Genomic DNA, 15281 nt, shown 5'->3' with positions numbered 1-15281 from the left:
GCAACCCATTCTTGTCATAAAAGGCGAGTAACGGGATCGGGTGGTCAGGCTCGCTGACTTGGTTGACACATGTCATCGGTTCCCAATTGCGCAGATCGATGCTCATGCTGTTGATCACTGGATTGTCTGGTCCAGACTCGATTATTTACAGACCGCCATCATATAGCTGGAATATTGCTGAGTGCAACTAAACTCACTCACTCACTATAGGGAGTTCATAGGGGAACTTGATGTTTTGTTTTAAGTTTCAGGACGTTATATCAAAGCTTTTTGATTGTTTCACATCATCTATACATTTTTACTGAAGTTGTATTTATGAGTTGGCAATTGAAGATTTGTTTTAATGTTGTTGGGTCCGTTATGGATTTAATTTAATCAATATAGATTAATAAATGGTCATTAAATAGATAGGTAAATGAAGTATCATGGTTGGCCTAGACATAAGGTTCTGCAGTTTGCAACCTTTCTCACACCACACACCTAAGCTTGTGTGTTAGAACCCTCCCTCCCTCCCTCCCCACCACTCCTCCACTATCATGTCTGTGTGACATCAGTTTCAGCAAAGTCTATATAGTAGGCTGTGTAATACCCAATGCCATTTTATAAAGTGGTGAAATGTAACATATGTTATATTTGGGATTACACTTTCTCAGTAAAGTACAGATTCTAGTGCTGTTTTTTGGGGGGGGGTGTTGGAGTCCCATCCAGGATTCGAACCCACACCCTCAGAGTTAGACACCTAATCGCCAGCACACAAACCTAGACCACTGAGCCAGCGCAGCTTCCACAAAATTGGACTTCAGATGACTGGTAGTCTAGACTGCGGACTTTTTGGACCCCTCTGAGAAGTGTTAATTGGCATGGCTCCCCCGGACGAAAGCTATGAAATACACAATGCCATTTTAGAAAGTGGTCAAATGTAACATATGTTGTATTTGGGATTACACTTTCTCAGTAAAGTACAGATTCTAGTACTTTTAAAAAAAAAAAAGTACTAGAATCTGTACTTTACTGAGAGGTGAGGTGAGGTGAAGTGAAGTTGGGTTTAACGTTGTGCTTGAGAATATTTCGCTCATATGACGACATGCATGCCTGTGTATGTGTATGTGCGGCTGCTTGTACTAGCCCAGACTTAAGCTGGTTTTATAGTGCAAGCCCACTGAGATACCACACAGCAGTGAAGCATGAATACCCCACTCAGACACATTATACTGACTCCGAGCCGACCAGTCCTTGTTGTACCCATTAATGCCGAGCGCCAGGCAGGGACCAACAAGTACCATACGTCTTTTGGTATGACGCAGGTCGGAGATCGAAACCCGCGACCTTCCGCTCTCCGGACGAACGCTCTAACCACTACACCACGGAGGCGGTCACTTTACCGAGAAAGTGTAATCCCAAATATAACATATGTTACATATAGTAGGCTGTGGTTTAACTAGCTCAAGGGGACCTCACGTTTTAGTTTGTTAGTGGCAGTATGAATGTAGTTTACTGTATATCTGAGACCTGCATCACAGGTAAACAGAATCTGATGTTACTTGATAATGATTATTTTTGCATATTACGGAATCTTTAATCATATCAGTATAGGTCTACAAACAAATTAAAATGTTTATGTAGAAGGAAAAGTGTTGTGTGTCAGACCAAGATATAATTCAGGTAGTTACTTAATATGTGTCAGAGACCCATGTACTCATTGTTTCTAACATGCATGATGTGTAAAGGGGAAGTTGTCTTTTTACATTTTGTTTTTTATCTAATGATTTTCATTGTAAATGTTTTTATGTTTGATTTTCTTACATTGGGTGATGGAGTAGGCCAATTGTTGAAACATTTATTCATCACTGGAAGACTAGGGCCCTGTTCCGCAAAACGGTCATAGTGCTAAGATGATCGTAACTTCCATACTTTAACATAGACTTACGACTGTCGTAGCACGCTACAATCGCTTTGAGGAATGGGGCCCTGGTTCCATTCCCCATTGGGGTGAATTGTGTTCCATGGTTGATTATGTGTCAACATCCCCCAAACATGTGGATTGTTGTTCACTGTATTAATCACTGGATTGACTGGTCCATATTTATTTACAGGATGCCATTAGCTGGAATATTCCTGAGTGCACAATTAAGCAAAAGTAGTTCCCAAAGTAGACATGTTTCTACAAATGACACAAGCATGATATTGGTGTCTTAGACAGTCTTAGCACTATGTTAAGTAATCACCTAAGCCCTAAGATCGTTTTGTACAACAGTACCATGATATGTTTCAAATACTTAAGTTTAAACTTGAGGATATTATGTGTACACGACATATGGCTGACATTTTCAGAAAATGTGTAGCAGCCATCAATGATAAATATGTCAATAAAACATCTGCAGTGTCATCAATCATTGTTTTGTTGGAATGACATAATCTCTGGAACAGGTTTAGATTGTATACAGGGTCAATATTGATTTTGTATTTTAACAAAACTTTTTCTTATATTTTGGTGAAAGTTTTCTAGCCTTCAAGATTGATTGCATTTAGCAGTTCCATTTTCCTATTTTGTTCTTATTTTTGTATATTATTTAGAAACTGTTTCCATGGCACAAGCTGTGCCAGTGAGAGTTTCTGCCCAATTCTGTTCCTGAACTGCCATGAACAGCCCTGGTTGTTGACTGAGGTTATGGAGGTGCAATGTTGTCTGTCGGATGTGCTAGAAACCAATATTTGTGGGTTTGAATCCCCACACTGGTCAAACATCCAGGTTTCTTGGCGCCATGGCCTAGTGGTTAAAGCGTTGGCTCATCACGCCGAAGACCCGGGTTCGATTCCCCACATGGGCACAATGTGTTAAGCCCATTTCTGGTGTCCCCCGCCGTGATATTGCTGGAATATTGCTAAAAGCGGCGTAAAACTAAACTCAGTCAGTCAGTCAGTCTTGGCGCCATACCATTGGATAAACCAAAGTCATGTAACATGTTAGCTTTGCTCAATACATCGCTGTGGGCATTCCTGAGTACATTGTGCTTTAAGTATCTGTGGTTGTATTTACAGCTTTATCAAGCTTGTGAGATATGAAGACTGAAGTGTTTACATTTTGTGACTGGTCTGATTTTACGCCATTAGGATTCCCGAACCGAGAAGATCTCGTTAGAATTGGTCTTCACTAACCCATGCGTGTCGTAAGAAGCAACTAACGGGATCAGGCGGTCAGACTCGCTGAATTGATTGACACATGTCATTGTATCCCAGTTGCATCGATCGATGTTCATGCTGTTGATCACTAGATTGTGTGGTCCAGACTCAATTATTTAAGGGCCACCATCATGTAGCAGCAATATTGCTGAGTACATTGTTAAACACCATCGATTATATACCGACTGTGGTGTAACACACTCACTCACTCTGGTAAGGGAAAATGGTAGGTGTATGTTTTATTATCACCATGTAGTTCAGAGATTTTACTCAGATGTCCCTCATAGCCAATGTGTTTGTGAAGGACTACAATCAAGTTTGACAGATGTATTGCATGCAGACTGTATGTGTTTCAGATGAAAGAGGTGAAGGGGCAAAGGTTGGAGCAGAATATCCACTTCTGGCTTGGCAGCAAGACGTCACAGGTAGGCTTCTAACAGTTACTCAGTGGACTTTCTGGGTTGGGATATGTCCTTATCAACCTATGACTGACTTAATGGATCCAGTGGTCATCACTGTTGAAAGCATGTCGTTGTACACCACAGTATATTTCAGTAGTTTACACTCTCTAATACAACCTGGTTCCTGGTGGCATGGATGCCCATTGTGTTGCAATTCCTTGTGCAGAGGGGCGGTGGGGTAGCCTAGTGGTTAAAGCGTTTGCTCGTCACACTGAAGACTTTGGTTCGATTCCCCACGTGGGTGCAATGTGTGAAGCCCATTTTCGGTGATTGCTGGAATATTGGTAAAAGCAGCATAAAACCTCACTCACTCATTCATTAAGTCAGTCATTCACTGGAGTGCGGAAGGTCGCGGGTTCAATCCCCGACCTCGTCATACCAAAAGACGTTAAAATATGGTACTTGTTGGTCCCTGCCTTGCGCTCGGCATTAATGGGTACAACAAGGACTGGTCGGCTCGGAGTCAGTATAATGTGTCTGAGTGGGGTATTCATGCTTCACTGCGGCATGGTATCTCAGTGGGCTTGCACTATAAAACCAGCTTAAGTCTGGGCTAGTACAAGCAGCCGCACATACACATACACAGGCATGCACGTCGTCATATGAGCGAAATATTCTCAAGCACGACGTTAAACACCACCACCACTCATTCACTCACCCGTGCAGAGTTGTGCCCCTTGGAATGCCAGGAACTCTGTATCAAGTTGCGCCCCTCATTCATGCTTGGATCAGGGTTTATATCACTGTCATTTTTTTCCTGTTTATATTCCTTGTTGTTAGCTCCATGGCTTTCTGTCTTTTACCACCTGAGTCAATTTGTGCTTCCATTCAACATTTGGCTAATACTAATAGTGACATAAGTGAGGTACTGTTCTCTTGCTCAAAGCTTGTCATAATGATTTTATAGGTGAAATAGATCTAGAATTCCAAACTTATTGCTCTTGGAAGATAATGTAGATATATATTTTTTTTATCAAATTTGTATTTAAGTCAGTCATTTTCTTTTCTTTTCTTTTTTTTTTTAAATCACCTTCAGTGCTATGAGCATTTAAGGCTCCCCAGTCAAATACAACAACAGAAATATCCTTGTAATATTAAATGGGAAATTGTACTGATATTTTCTACAGACTTGGGGCCAAATATACATCTCTGAGCAGTTCTGGATGAGTCTCTGATGAAGCATGTGTTTGTGTTGTTGCAGGACGAGGCCGGGGGCTGCAGCATACAAGACTGTAGAGCTGGACGACTTCCTGGGAGGGGCACCTGTTCAGCATCGTGAGGTGGAGGGCAAGGAGTCAGAACTCTTCCTCAGCTACTTCGCCAAAGGACTCAAGTCAGTTCCCATCACACTTGTCCACTTCCCTCTCTGAACTGTTGCTATAGAAAATATTTTACTTAGTCTTATGTGATCTGAAAGCCATGTAATACAGTCCTCTAGACTATAGAACGTGAACAAATGTAACTTAGATACTGTGTTCTGACCATATGTTTGAGATCTCAGCTGAGTTTGACATATTGAATTGTTGAGTTATAATTGTGGTCTCTTGAATTATTCTCCCAAACTGCCTTTCTCAGGAGACAAGGTTAGATGAAGCACTTTCTCCTATGTTCTTCCCAGGAGGTATTTGTGCAGAGAAATTGTAACACAATACCACATAGGCAATTGTGACATCATCATAACCTTGATGTCATAAACAGAATGACTTCACTAAAGTACCTGTCGGAAATGGAAAAAAACCCTGATTTTTTGCATTTATATCTTTATTATAAACGATTGTTGATGTAAACAATAGTAACTTTAATACTGAAACTACAGTATAAACCTGATAAGTAAAATTTCAAGGGACTCGCCAAAATTGTTTACTTATCAGGTATTTTACTTATCCAAACTTATCAAAACCCGGAAATGACAGCAGAACAACAGACAACATTTGTAAGTAATATGACATGTTTTATTCCCTAACATTTCATTGCGTTAAGTTATACATTTATAATACAAAGTAATAAAAATCAAATTCATTGCGTTAAGTAATACATTTATAATACAAAGTAATAAAAATCAAACATAATGAAACAAAATATTTTAGTCTAACAGTCTAACATTTTACTCCACAAAAGATGTCATGAGGGATTGTCTCTGTGGTAGCATTCCTTAATTTTGTCCGAATTTCTGATCCAGTTTTACAAAGTAGCAGTGGGTATGTTGAATGTCTTTGCAACATCTGACTTTGACACACCATTTTCAATTTCTATAAGTACAGCGAATTTGTCCTCAATAGACTTTGCCACAAGTTTGTGTTTACCTTTGACAGAACGATTTGATCTCGGTACCCCCCCAGTCACGCTAGGTCCTTCGCGAGATTGCTCAGACATTTTGCCAGACCAGACTGACGATACATATTTTTTCCCTCTGTTTTATCCGATAGCATTTGTGTTAAATAAACAAGCATTTTTTCCAATTGATCTTATTCCGATATCGCAGCGAGATTGTACTTGTCACGTGACCGTAATGGCGGCCTGCTTCATGTCATTCACAATGTAAACTGGATAAACTCACTGTCATTGCTGATTGGTGTAATCACTGATACTCGCAAGCTACCTAAAACAATGAACAACTTATCAGGGCTGGCTTCCAGTTGTCAGTGTATTGTTAACTGCATAACGCCAGCGAGCTGTAAGTAGGATGTTTGTTTGACTGGAGACTGACACGTGCCCCTCATGTCGGATTATGTGGTGATCGCTAATTTAGTTATCCGGTCTCTTTTGTTAAGGAATTTACTTCCAGGGATCGTGAAAAAACCTTTAGTTAAGCGGTATTGTTTACTTATCCGAGTTTAGTTAACCGGACTCTAATAATGATAATTAATGAAGAAATTTGCCGGGACCAAAGAATAGTGTTTACTTATCCGGTATGTTTAGTTAAGCGGTCTTTACTTAAGCGGTTTCCACTGTATTAAGGATGTAGCTACCATGGAGTCTCACTATCACTATAAAAAGAAACAGGTTGGAGGGGTCATCTCAAACGATGTGTCAGGATGGGTGTCACAGACAGTGGTTGGGGTCGGGCTGGGTGATAGAGATATCAGCTGAGATAAGATAATCCTTTAGGGGAAATAGATTGGGGAAGCAAACAGCATGTCATAACAGTCCTGTTGATCATCAGGTGGTCATGCCACCTATATATTTTGAGACATTTATTACCAAGGCTGATTTAATAATGGGTATTATACTCTTTTTACATATCTCCACATAAACTTTGAGAAAGAAAGACACGTAAGATGTCAATCAATAGATGAAACATATTCAACACACATGAGAAAGCATAAAATATCTTTGAGATGACCCCTTGTGCCCATAGGCAGCACATGCATTTCATGCCAGGTGAGTCGACGTCATCATACCTGGCTGAGCGACCTAATTGCCATCTATAGTCTGATGTATTGTTTTCAGCAGCTATTGGTTTTTTCTTTCTAAGTTTTGCCCAATTTTACGAGTAAACATGCTTTTCTGAATATCCTATCACACATTCCACTGAATGTCCAGTTTGGCCGATGTGGGTTATTTCGACATATGCTATTTGACATTCTGTAAATTTTAGTGATACAGAGTAACAGCCTAAAAACAGTTTTTTTCTATTTCCAACAGTACTTTAATCTCTCTGCCATTGAACCTAGTTAGTTGTACCTACTACTGGGATTTCCAATATTTAAGCCCTGGGCTTAATAACGGAAAATGACCCTTCTTATTCACAAATATAAAGCCATAATTAAGCCCAGGGCCTAAATACAGGAAGTGCTTGTAACTGAAGAAAATCATTCTAAGACTCGATAAAATGGAATGAACTTTAATATGAGCGGAATAATACATAACACCTGAACCATAAACAATCATTAAAGAACTGTCATAAACCGGATCTTGAATGACACTCCCTCTTTTGATGAAATTTACATACTTTACTCTGGTCTTTGGGAACGTGTCCAATGATATTATCATATTTTATTGCGACTGCATGTGAGTCACATGGATTGAGAGTACCTGACATCTCTTGGGACTCCAAAACGTTCTGTACACATGAAAACCTCTAACTGCATGACAAACATGCACTACAAACGTTATATGTGCTGAAGTTTGCCATGTGCTTTTGCAAAGGGACGTCACTCTAAACAATATAATTTGAAATCTTAATTTAGGCCCAAAGGCTTAATAACAGGAAAATATCCCGTTTTTAAGCCCATGGGTGTAATTAAGAGTGGGCATAAATACGAGAAATCCTGGTACTGTCAAGAGACTGGTTCTTGGTGTTTACAAACCAGGAATGTCACCCATCCTCCGTTAAGTAAAAGTTGATATATTTAATGTCAAAAGACACTCAGGTGAGGTTTTCTGTTTAATGCAACTGTCCTGTCTCTCTGTTTCAGGACTATTGAGGGAGGTCACAAGTCGGGCTTCAATCATGTAGACAACACATTCCAGATCCGCTTGTACCAAGTAAAGGGCAAGAGGAACCCACGCATCTCACAGGTATGGGTCTTACTTAGTAGTCCCCATGTTGATGCAAACTATAACATTCATTCTGTATACAGTGTAATGTCAAATACTACTCATGTATTTCATATGATGTTTCAAATGCTGTGTATTTACATGTACAATGTGTAATAATAACGTCACATGCCTCACTAATGTGTTACAGTGTATATTGTACTGTTTACTGTGTGATACAGGTTGATATGAGCTGGGGGAGCATGAACCATGGCGACGCCTACATCCTTGACCTTGGTAAAGTCCTCTTTGTGTGGGTGGGCAATGACAGCTCCAGAAAAGAAAACTTCAAGGTGAGTGTGTTACATCGTATCAAAGGGTAAGCATGGTAGTGGGTAATTGTCTTGTTGTACTATTACAGATACATGTCTTGATGCATGTGACACATTTGATCCAGGTGACTGTGTAAAATATTACGGTTTTGAAGTTGCAAATCACTGAATGTGTGACCAATTTAGCTTAAGACTTAATGACAGGACTGGGATTTATCTTCTCTAATCACTCCATCTGGGGTATACGTATACTTCTTGTACAGTTAAAGTGAGTGAGTGAGTGTAGTTTTACACCTCTTTTAGCATTATTTCTGCAATATCATGACGGGGACATCAGAAATGGGCTTCACACATTGTACCCATGTTGGGAATTGAACTCTGTCTTCAGTTTGATAAGAGAACGCTTTAACCACTAGGCTACCCCACCGCCCCGCCCATTATTGGCAGTGTGTTGTGGCTGTTGTGTGTAACTGGACTCTAAAGGCAACAGGGGTGGTGGGGTAGCCTAGTGGTTAAAGCGTTTGCTTGTCACGCTGAAGACCCGGGTTTGATTCCCCACATGATAACGTGTCAATCCCATTTCTGGTGTCCCCCACCGAGATATTGCTGGAATATTGCTAAATTCGGCATTAAACCAAACTCACTCTAAAGGCAACAACCATTGTTCATGCTATCAACATTTGGTTTGCTGAACCCAGATACTTCACAGGCCAATGATATATTGGCTTCAGTAAAACAACATTCACTCAAGTTCTTACTCTTTCCAAGCAGTTATATTGCAAATATTACTTCAAGATATGTTTTTTGAAAGCATATTTCAATTTTGTATTTTTCATGTTTTCAGGCCCTGGAACATGCCCGGTCACTTCGAGATGAGCGTCCAGGAGGTATTGTTGTAACTGTTGACGATGGAGAAGAAGAGAAGATGACAGCTGATGAGAAAAAAGTTTGTGAATTAGCCACTGTAATAATAGATTAATAGAGCATCGCAATATGATTTGGTAACAAAGTATCATGACATCTTATATACTGTAAACGTACTTATTTTCGCTTGGTGCAATTTTTGCGGAATTGACAGTTTAGACTACATCGCGCGGTCAATTATTCGCGCAATCAGTAATTGCCGGAACTGCCAGCTGTCTCTTTGGCCGCCTCTAATAGCTGTGAAAACAAACAGAGTGGCTTAACCTGTCAGACGGCGTTTATTACTTACTCATAGGAAATCCCTATCTGTGCGATATACTAGTACACAGTAATCCGTTTACTCACGGAAGAGATGAAAAACACATCAGTCTTATGTTCCGCGAATTCTGACGATCTGACGAATTAACTTCTACTGTATATGAAGCTCTTTGTGATTTCAAACAAGCCGGGTTGTTGTGAATGAGATGATTGAGTGTTAAGTGACTATTCACTTCATGATGTACTGGTAAATAAAATCTTAATGAATAAATAAAATACTGCAGTATTATTTCTTTCCGAGTCGTTTCATGGTAATCTGTTTTGTATCAAACCATCTGTCATGTGACCAATTTCCATGGCGGCCACAACACACATTGCTGTTTTCGCTAATTCGGCGATGGGATCTGGCTCATTATTTAATTATGTTTTGGGAAATCCATTATAGCGACAGTTAAGTATGATTCTTTATGCTACTATCAGTCGTCATTTTAAGATTCCCGTAGATTTCTGTCTTCAAACTTGATGTGTTATGGTAACAACTCAGGAGCGAGTGTGGCTAGACTGAATGAATGACAGGTTTATTCGCGGTGTATAAATTTTCGCGCTAAAATGTTTTGCGCGAAAAGCGCTAAAATAAAACCTGCGCGAAATATAATACGTTCGTTTACAGTATCTGTTCTTGCTAATTTTCAATCCATTCCGTTAAAAACTTTTTAGGCCAAGGTAACAAAGTATCATGACATTGTATTTCTGTTCTTCATAGTAATAAATCCTTTGTGTCAAAAGCTTTTAATCCTGATAATTTTGATGTTGTTTTCATGTAATGAGCTTGTCTGTCTATCTATTTGTGTCTGGATCATACCCCCAGCCAATAGGTCAGTCTAAGTAAACTTAGGCTCAGTATCATTTGTTACACTGCTATACTGAGTGTAACAAACCCAAGTAGAAGGTCGCATCAGCTAACCTTTTGAATTGACCAATGAGAACACAGCTTACCAAATTGCCAAAGTTAACATTCGTACATACTGTTTGAACTTTTACCTCGAAAACATTTGTACTCGAACGATTCTGAATGCTATTTTCTGAGTGTTACTCACAACAGAGAGTAAACAGTCACTGAAAATAATGTTTTTGTCAATATTCCAGGATATTATATATGAGTTAACAGTAACCATGTCATCTGAAACCCCTAAGCGTATACACTAAAGGTCAAATATCTGTGTTTTATGCGAATAATTCATTTTGTTGAGAGATCAGTGTCAGTGACTGGGGAAGAGAAAATCCAAAAACATCTGCCGAACCCTGAAGAGTAGCTGTTGTCTGATTGGTTAAATTCTTTGTCCGTCTCGCGTTTGTTTGGACGGTCATAGGTTACTCAAAGGTTAGCTGACGACCTTCTTCTAGGGTTTGTGACACTCAGTATAGCAGTGTAACGAATAATAGTACTGAGCCTAAGTTTACTTAAACTGGCCAATAGGTATTCTTTCTTGAAATTTTGCACACACAAAGACCAGATGTTCATATGGTACCTTTTGCTATTTGGGGCTTTATGTAATTTATGTTTGTTTCTACTGCAAGAAGTTTAACTGGTTTTACAGCTTGTTAAGTAACAGTTCCATGAAACTTTGTGCACACACAGATATTGGATAAAAATTTGGTCATCTCTCTGAAACTGCTCTAATCCGACATTGTTTCCTGCAGCTGTTTGAGCAACATCTTCCCCTGAATGAGAAGTCACAGGTCAAGACCACAGAGTCTGTTGCTGCCGATAATGTGTTTGAAAGGAAGAGTGCTGAAAATATGAAATTATTCTCGTAAGTGTAGCTACATCCTCACCATTTCATCAGCTACTAGATGGCCATGAAGATCTGTGTTAGAAATAAGCTTCAGCAACCTTTGCTTGTTGTAAAAGACAACCAGTGTGATTGCCAGATCAGACTCATGTCAGCCAAGTCACTGAGTCATTGCATCCCAACTATGTAGACTGATGCACACAATGCTAATCACTAGATTATCTGGTCCAGATTCATTTACTTACAGAAAACTGTCATGTAGATGGAATATTTGTGATTTTGTCATCACTTAAAACAACAAACAAAAACAAAATCAACTGTTATGGTTTTCAAACAAAATTGGCTAAGACAGTCCCATAATGTGATCAACGAGTTGGAGACCTAGGTTCATTTCCCCACTCACTCATTTTGGCATTATGCCCACAAAGCTGAAGAAGAATGCTTGACATCGTATTGCATCTTCAAACTGATTTTATTTATTGTTTATCCCATTCCGCATGTAAGGTCCCTTTTGTTCTGCACATCAAGTACATTTTTTTTACCACAAAGTTGAAGATGCTGTTGGCCTCACAACTGATGTTATATATGTAGGTGTCGAGAAGAAGATGGGAACCTGACCATCAAGGAAGTGAAGACTGGGCCGCTGTCTCGTAAGGACATGACATCAGATGTGAGTCCAAATATACATGCATTGAAGATATGAATATATAGAATATAGCCCATGTAAGGCAAGGCAAAGAGGTTTATTGTACAAAAGGTCTCCGATCAGTATGCAAGGGAGATTTATTCATATATCATACTGTTACACATTCTTTAAATGGTTCATTTCTTTTGGTTAGTGCATGTTTAATAAATAATGAAAGATTTAATCTCATATGATTCATTCTGTCATTAAAATACTACAATTTAAATATATATTGTTAAGGAGTGACTTTACCATTTTATTGTTTCATCAAAAACTGAAGAACAGACTTTATAAATCCATATATAAAGTTCTTAAACTTACACTTCTGTATTTCTGTGTAACTGATAAAAATTAATCACAATGTCTTTGATATCAGGATTCCTTCATCATTGACTGTGGGCCAGAGCACATCTGGGTGTGGATCGGTAAACAGGCAACCAAGTCCGAGAGATCTGAGGCTATGAGGAATGCAGTGGTACGTACAAATGTATTAAGGGCAATAGGGTAGCCTAGTGGCTAAAGCATTTGCTCGTGACGCCAAAGACCCAGGTTTGTTTCCCCCACTCACTCTGAGGAATGGTGGGGTAGCCTAGTGGTTAAAGCGTTTGCTCATCATGTTGATGACCCGGTTTCGATTCCCAACAAGGATGCAATGTGTGAAGCCCATTTCTAGTGTTCCCAGCCATGATGTTGCTGGAATATTGCTAAAAGCAGCATAAAACCAAACTTACTCACTCACTCAAATATATTATATTACCTAAAGCAAACTAGGGTTTTATATTTTGCTTCACTGACTGCCTCCATGGTGTAGTGGTTAGAACATCTGCCAGGAGAGCAGAAGGTTGCAGGTTCGATCCCTGGCCATGTCATACCAAAACACATTAAAATATGGTAGTTGTTCCGTGCCTGGCGCTCAGCATTATTGGGTAAAACAAGGACAGTTTGGCTCAGAGTGAGTGTAATGTGTCTGAGTGGGGTATTCATGCTTAACTGCGGCATGGTATCTCAGTGAGCTAGCACAACAAACCAGCAAGTCTGGGCTAGTACAGGCAGCCACACACACACACATGCACATCGTCATATGAGGGAAATATTCTTAAGTATGACGTTAAACCCTATTTCACCTCACCTCTTTTGCTTTACTTCAAGTTACTTCCACAGACATTGACAGTCATGATGAATTACCGCGATGTGAGTCAAGTGATGCCACATCCCATTATGGGTTAGAAAGACATTTAATGTAAATTTACCAGGGATTATTGCTGACTATGACATGCACATTGAAAATTCAAAAAATAAATTAATGTTAAATTGGAAAAGTTTGGAGAAATGTTTGTTTAGCATTTTATTTCACTATTTCTGCAACGTGTCATTCCTACAAGATGAATTGATTTCCATGGAATGCAAATGTGCAACAGGTGGCAGTTAGAATATAACATATCTTTGGATTCACAAGCTAGGATTGTTATTTGTCAATTTAATGTTTAGAATCTAGTCAAGACTATATTAGTTTTAATCTTAAACTTATTATTTGGTACATTTATCATTTACATTTATTTATACCTGTGACCCTTTTAGGAATGTTCTGAGCTATCTTACATTTGTACCCATGTGTAATTTCCACAGTCTAAGAAGGACTGGTTTTCAAAGCAATCTAGCCATTGTTGTAATGGATGTAAACCAACCAGTGTTTGATATTTGTCATAACATAGAAATCTATTTTTACATTTGAATCTTCGTGCTCACTATATTTTCAAGTAGGTTTATCACCAATTTATTCTTGTTGTAGGGTTTCATTCAGAAGAAGGGCTACCCAACAGACACATCAGTGACACGAGTCGTTGATGGTGGAGAGCCTTCAGACTTCAAGTGTCTCTTCCCTGATTGGCCACAACCCCCACCTCCAGGAAAAGTCTACTCAAGAAGCAGAATAGGTGAGACATCGTCATATGAACAGTTGTGGGAGGGTGTAGATGGAGCCCACCCCTGTGTAGTCTACTCCAGAAGCAGAATAGGTGAGACATCGTCATATGAACAGTTGTGGGTGGGTGTAGATGGAGCCCACCCCTGTGTAGTCTACTCCAGAAGCAGAATAGGTGAGACATCGTCATATGAACAGTTGTGGGAGGGTGTAGATGGAGCCCACCCCTGTGTAGTCTACTCAAGAAGCAGAATAGGTGAGACATCGTCATATGAACAGTTGTGGGAGGGTGTAGATGGAGCCCACCCCTGTGTAGTCTACTCCAAGAAGCAGAATAGGTGAGACATCGTCATATGAACAGTTGTGGGAGGGTGTAGATGGAGCCCACCCCTGGGTAGTCTACTCAAGAAGCAGAATAGGTGAGACATCGTCATATGAACAGTTGTGGGAGGGTGTAGATGGAGCCCACCCTGGGTAGTCTACTCAAGAAGCAGAATAGGTGAGACATCGTCATATGAACAGTTGTGGGAGGGTGTAGATGGAGCCCACCCCTGGGTAGTCTACTCAAGAAGCAGAATAGGTGAGACATCGTCATCATATGAACAGTTGTGGGAGGGTGTAGATGGAGCCCACCCCTGGGTAGTCTACTCAAGAAGCAGAATAGGTGAGACATCGTCATATGAACAGTTGTGGGTGGGTGTAGATGGAGCCCACCCCTGGGTAGTCTACTCAAGAAGCAGAATAGGTGAGACATCGTCATATGAACAGTTGTGGGAGGGTGTAGATGGAGCCCACCCCTGTGTAGTCTACTCAAGAAGCAGAATAGGTGAGACATCGTCATATGAGCAGTTGTGGGAGGGTGTAGATGGAGCCCACCCCTGGGTAGTCTACTCAAGAAGCAGAATAGGTGAGACATCGTCATATGAGCAGTTGTGGGAGGGTGTAGATGGAGCCCACCCTGTGTGTAGTCTACTCCAAGAAGCAGAATAGGTGAGACATCAGTCATATGAGCAGTTGTGGGAGGGTGTAGATGGAGCCCACCCCTGGGTAGTCTACTCAAGAAGCAGAATAGGTGAGACATCGTCATATGAACAGTTGTGGGAGGGTGTAGATGGAGCCCACCCCTGTGTGTAGTCTACTCAAGAAGCAGAATAGGTGAGACATCGTCATATGAACAGTTGTGGGAGGGTGTAGATGGAGCCCACCCCTGTGTAGTCTACTCAAGAAGCAGAATAGGTGAGACATCGT

At 40.2% G+C, this 15281-nt stretch overlaps 1 protein-coding gene across 1 annotated transcript in view; it reads left to right on the top strand.

Annotated features, from left to right (window-relative positions):
* Positions 1 to 15281, top strand: part of LOC124288565 (advillin-like) — a 60895-nt gene that overhangs the window by 28963 nt on the left and 16651 nt on the right. The window contains exons 4-13 of the mRNA XM_046725118.1: positions 3537 to 3605; positions 4088 to 4092; positions 4849 to 4974; positions 8060 to 8162; positions 8363 to 8473; positions 9297 to 9398; positions 11336 to 11448; positions 12019 to 12097; positions 12489 to 12587; positions 13902 to 14046. Of these exons, the coding sequence (XP_046581074.1) occupies positions 3537 to 3605; positions 4088 to 4092; positions 4849 to 4974; positions 8060 to 8162; positions 8363 to 8473; positions 9297 to 9398; positions 11336 to 11448; positions 12019 to 12097; positions 12489 to 12587; positions 13902 to 14046 (952 nt within the window). The remainder of the gene's footprint in view (positions 1 to 3536; positions 3606 to 4087; positions 4093 to 4848; positions 4975 to 8059; positions 8163 to 8362; positions 8474 to 9296; positions 9399 to 11335; positions 11449 to 12018; positions 12098 to 12488; positions 12588 to 13901; positions 14047 to 15281) is intronic.

Source organism: Haliotis rubra, unplaced genomic scaffold (genome assembly GCF_003918875.1).
Source record: "Haliotis rubra isolate DU_JTF1 unplaced genomic scaffold, ASM391887v1 Scf42, whole genome shotgun sequence".
In the NCBI taxonomy this organism is placed as follows: Eukaryota; Metazoa; Mollusca; class Gastropoda; order Lepetellida; family Haliotidae; genus Haliotis; species Haliotis rubra.
This window is presented reverse-complemented; position numbering and strand designations above follow the sequence as displayed.